The 4,073-nt window shown below is 58.0% G+C and overlaps 1 protein-coding gene across 1 annotated transcript in view; it reads left to right on the forward strand.

The window, feature by feature from the left end:
• Positions 1-5: 5 nt before the first annotated feature.
• GRID2IP (glutamate receptor, ionotropic, delta 2 (Grid2) interacting protein) overlaps positions 6-4,073 on the forward strand; it is a gene marked incomplete at its 5' end in the record, with an annotated part of 9,233 nt that continues 5,165 nt past the window's right edge. Inside the window, 5 exons of the mRNA XM_010135873.1 lie at positions 6-44; positions 1,445-1,532; positions 2,330-2,419; positions 3,296-3,492; positions 3,835-3,990. Coding sequence (XP_010134175.1) covers positions 6-44; positions 1,445-1,532; positions 2,330-2,419; positions 3,296-3,492; positions 3,835-3,990 — 570 coding nt within the window. The remainder of the gene's footprint in view (positions 45-1,444; positions 1,533-2,329; positions 2,420-3,295; positions 3,493-3,834; positions 3,991-4,073) is intronic.

Here is a 4,073-nt window from a genome sequence, read left to right on the forward strand (position 1 = left end):
GGTGGGAGCAGGTGGAGAACTCGGAAGGGACCATCTGGGGTCAGGTATGGCCCAGGAGCAGGGAACGGGACAGGGCTGAGGGTCCAAACCGTGGGCCGGGGAGCAGGCACCTGTGCTGAGGCCATGCAGGTCAGCGGGAGCATCGTGGGCACCACCCAGAGTGCTGGGGGGACTGTCCCCTCTATGGGGAAACCTCTTGTCAGGCTGCCCATCCAATGCCTCGGCCAAGGGCACAGACTCTGAAGGCACCCTATTACAGAGCACCTCATCTTTCTTTTCATCCTTTTAATTGTTGAGACCAAAACTGCCGGGATGAGAAGAGGCTCTGGGAAGCCACTGAAGCGCTGGTTGTCAGGCTGCCCATCCAATGCCTCGGCCAAGGGCACAGACTCTGAAGGCACCCTATTACAGAGCACCTCATCTTTCTTTTCATCCTTTTAATTGTTGAGACCAAAACTGCCGGGATGAGAAGAGGCTCTGGGAAGCACCTGAAGCGCTGGTTTTGCTGGCAGCGAGCCAGGCAGCACTTGCTCTCCTGTTCTCTGGGGGTTGGCATAGGCAGGAGCTGCCTTCAGACACCTTCTGCAGCTGGAGGACGTTTTCTCAGTGGGAAACCATGAGAATGGTTGAACACAGAGTGGTGGGAGGAGACTGAGGCAGGGGAGGGCTCCAGAGGGGGAAAGCAGAGGCAGGGAGTGAGATGTGATAATCCTTTGGCATCATGGACTTGAAGAGATGCAGAACTCTGGAGGTGGCTGCAGGTTGAAGCTGGCCTACCCGGGGTTTAACTCCGCGCCTCCGTGTCTCTCCCAGTGAGCAATGTGTTCGACGTGATTATTCTTCATGCCCTGAGCAGCTAGAGGGGAGCTGTGGGATCCCCTTCCAGTCCCGCAGCCACCCACCGCGTAGCAGGCACTGGGAGACCTGTGGGTCCCTCTCCCCAGCACTCCGGAGAACAACGTGCTTCTTTTTGTATGCAAGACATTCCCGACGTTTCTGGAATTGCCGCTTTGTCCCTCAGCAGGGCAACGTGCCCAGGCAGCGGCCGAGGGGCGGCAGTGCTCCGTAGGGTCCAGCTGTGGCAGGAGGTGAATGGAGCAGGGGAGCAGTGCCACCAGCTGCGGGGTGTGAGGAGATGCTGAGGGGGTCAGTCTCTGGGTTTCTCCCTCTCTTCTGAAATGAGAGCGGGTCCCAGCAGATGGGCTTAGTGACTCGGCTCGAAATGACCTCCACCGAGGTGAAGAGTTCCCCAGGCTCTGGTTTCTGCGCAGGGGTCATGACGGCTGAGTCTCCAGTTACAGCACGGTGCCATCGACCTGTCCTGTTTCCTCTAGGGATGCAGAGCTTAGCGCAGGGGGGAGGGAAGGTGGCCCCGTGCGGGCAGCAGGGTCGGACTGTCCCCGGTGCCAGCACAGCTCCTGACTCTTCCTTCCTCCTTCTGCAGCTCGGGGAAGACTCAGATTACGACAAGCTGAGCGATATGGTCAAATACCTCGATCTGGAGCTGCACTTTGGGACACAGAAGCCTACAAGTAAGTACGTGAGCCCCAGAGCAGGTGCTGGTACCGGGGCACTGGGAGGACCGGGGGCGTGGTGGGCAGCAAGGCAGCACCTGGTCCTAACATCACCCACGGCACAGAATTCATTCATCCTCGAGGTGCTGTGACAGGTGGCACAGCAGCTCATTAAGGTGGAAATCATCTCACCATCTCCCTTAATTTTCTTTGCTGCCATTACCTGTTTTCTCTCCACATTTCAGCCGATTGGGGCAGAGAAACTCAGCTGGAGGGTTTCACTCCCCGTTGTGCTCAGTGCTGCTTCTGGAGCGCAGCTCCGTCGCTTTGAGAACTCAGCCCTGAAAAAGCCAGGAAAACATTTCTCTGTCCGTGGAGCGTTACACGCCACACTTCTCTTTTTACATATGTAACGAGTTAGTTCCCCCCAAACCCACACATGGAGTCCACCAGCACGGTGTCTGAGCTCTCCTGCGAGGCAGCGCGGGCAGAGCTGAGCGAGAGCGGGCAGATACGGGTGGGACTGGCCGTGGGACTGGGGTGAAATGGGCCTCTCCGAGGGACTGTCTTTGGGGGTGTCTCTGGGCAGTTGAGGATTTGCTGTGTGTTTCACCTCTCGTTTTCCCTTTTTCAGCTGCCACTGAGTCCTCCATTGAGGAGATCTTTGAATCGCAGAATTCAAGGATTCCCGGAGCCATTGCTGTATGCAAAGCATCAGCTCTCTTCTCTTTCATTTATGGTTTCACTGTTTTCAGGACAGGTCTTTTCCTGCTGGAGCGGCTGAGCCTGTCCTTACCCATGATTAAATCTTTCAGTTTCTCTTCCAGAGCCAACTCTCATGCCTGAAAACTTTAAAAAGAAAGACGTGGTTGAAATTTTGTCCCACAAAAAGGCCTACAACACATGTAAGTAACCATCACGGTGAACGTACCCCCAAAACGGGCCCAGAGATGGGACCGGGGATGTAGAGACTGGAAAGGTAAAAGGAGGGAGGCTACATGAGCACGATCCCATGAGCACGATCCCAGCACCGTTCTGCTAGCCTGGGCTGTCCCTGCAGCCCCTCCGGGGCTCCACACGAAAGGATGGAGATGGGATGTGACTCATTGGCCTGGGGAGGGAGAGGGACAGAACGTGCGTGGCCCCGTGGGGAAGGGTCAGTGCCTGTGCCTCCTCTCCAGGACGTGCTTCTGGTAGGAAGGAGGGTGGGAAGGCTTGGTGGGACCCTGCCAAACCCTGGTTTCCCAGCTGCAGGGGACATGGGAGAGAAGGCGGCACTGGGGGTGGCTTCCAGTGCGTCCCAGCCTGATGTGTGGGTGATGACCCCGGGGTAGTCTGCAGGACCAGCGTGACTCCTCAGCATCCCTCTGCAGCCTCTTCAGGGCCTCGGGGAGCAGAAGGCCCTTCCTCTCCCCAGGGCTGATCTGTGCCAGCGGGGAGAAGTCCATGTCATTCTCACACTGTGGAGAGATTGAGCTTCCCCTCCTGGCCCCATCCTGCCAGGCGGTTTGTCTGGGTGATGACCCCGGGGTAGTCTGCAGGACCAGCGTGACTCCTCAGCATCCCTCTGCAGCCTCTTCAGGGCCTCGGGGAGCAGAAGGCCCTTCCTCTCCCCAGGGCTGATCTGTGCCAGCGGGGAGAAGTCCATGTCATTCTCACACTGTGGAGAGATTGAGCTTCCCCTCCTGGCCCCATCCTGCCAGGCGGTTTGTCCCCAGCACAGCCAGTCCTGGGGTCCAGTCCCCCTCCCCTCCCAAGTGACATGCCTCCCTTCCCCACAGCCATCCTGATAGCCCACCTCAAGCTCTCGCACATCGAGCTGCGCCAGATCCTCATGACGATGGAGACGGACCGCCTGGAGCCTTCCCACATCAAGCAGCTCCTGCTGTACGCCCCGGACGGGGAGGAAGTCCAGCGCTTCCAGAGCTACAAGGAGAATCCCGGCAAGCTGAGCGAGCCCGACCAGTTTGTGCTGCAGGTACCTGCGGGCAGGGACATGCTCTGGGAGCGAGAAGATCTGCATGTGCAAAGCCCGGGGTGTCCCGCTGTGCGCTGGAGGGGAGGAGAACACACAGCAGAGAGGAAGCAGTCAGTGGGATGCTGGTCAGGCTGTGGGATGGGAAGAGCTGGTGGCACTGGTCACAGGGACCACTGGTGAGCAATGCTCGGGCTGAGTGATGCCACAGCAGCTGCTCTGTGGTGTCTCCTGCATTAACAAGTCCGTGCTCTCGGGTACAGAGGAGTGTGCCGGGACAAATGCTGTGCAGGAGGGACATGGCTCGTGGTGATATTTGTACTTTTCTCTTTTTTATGCTCTCAGATGTTGTCAGTCCCAGAGTACAAGATCCGTCTGCGCAGTCTCCATTTTAAGACCACTCTGCAGGAGAAGACAGAGGAGATCAAAGCCAGCTATGAGTGCATCTGCAAGGCCTCTCTGGAGCTGAAAAGCAGCAAGAAGCTGGCTAAGATCTTGGAGGTCAGAACAGTCCTTCTGGGAACAGCCACCGGGGGCCCCCAGCGCCCGTGGAAGCGCTCGCAGGCAGCCGGGCAGCTGCAAGC

The sequence above is a fragment of the Buceros rhinoceros genome, unplaced genomic scaffold, assembly GCF_000710305.1.
Source record: "Buceros rhinoceros silvestris isolate BGI_N320 unplaced genomic scaffold, ASM71030v1 scaffold7985, whole genome shotgun sequence".
NCBI lineage: Eukaryota > Metazoa > Chordata > Aves > Bucerotiformes > Bucerotidae > Buceros > Buceros rhinoceros.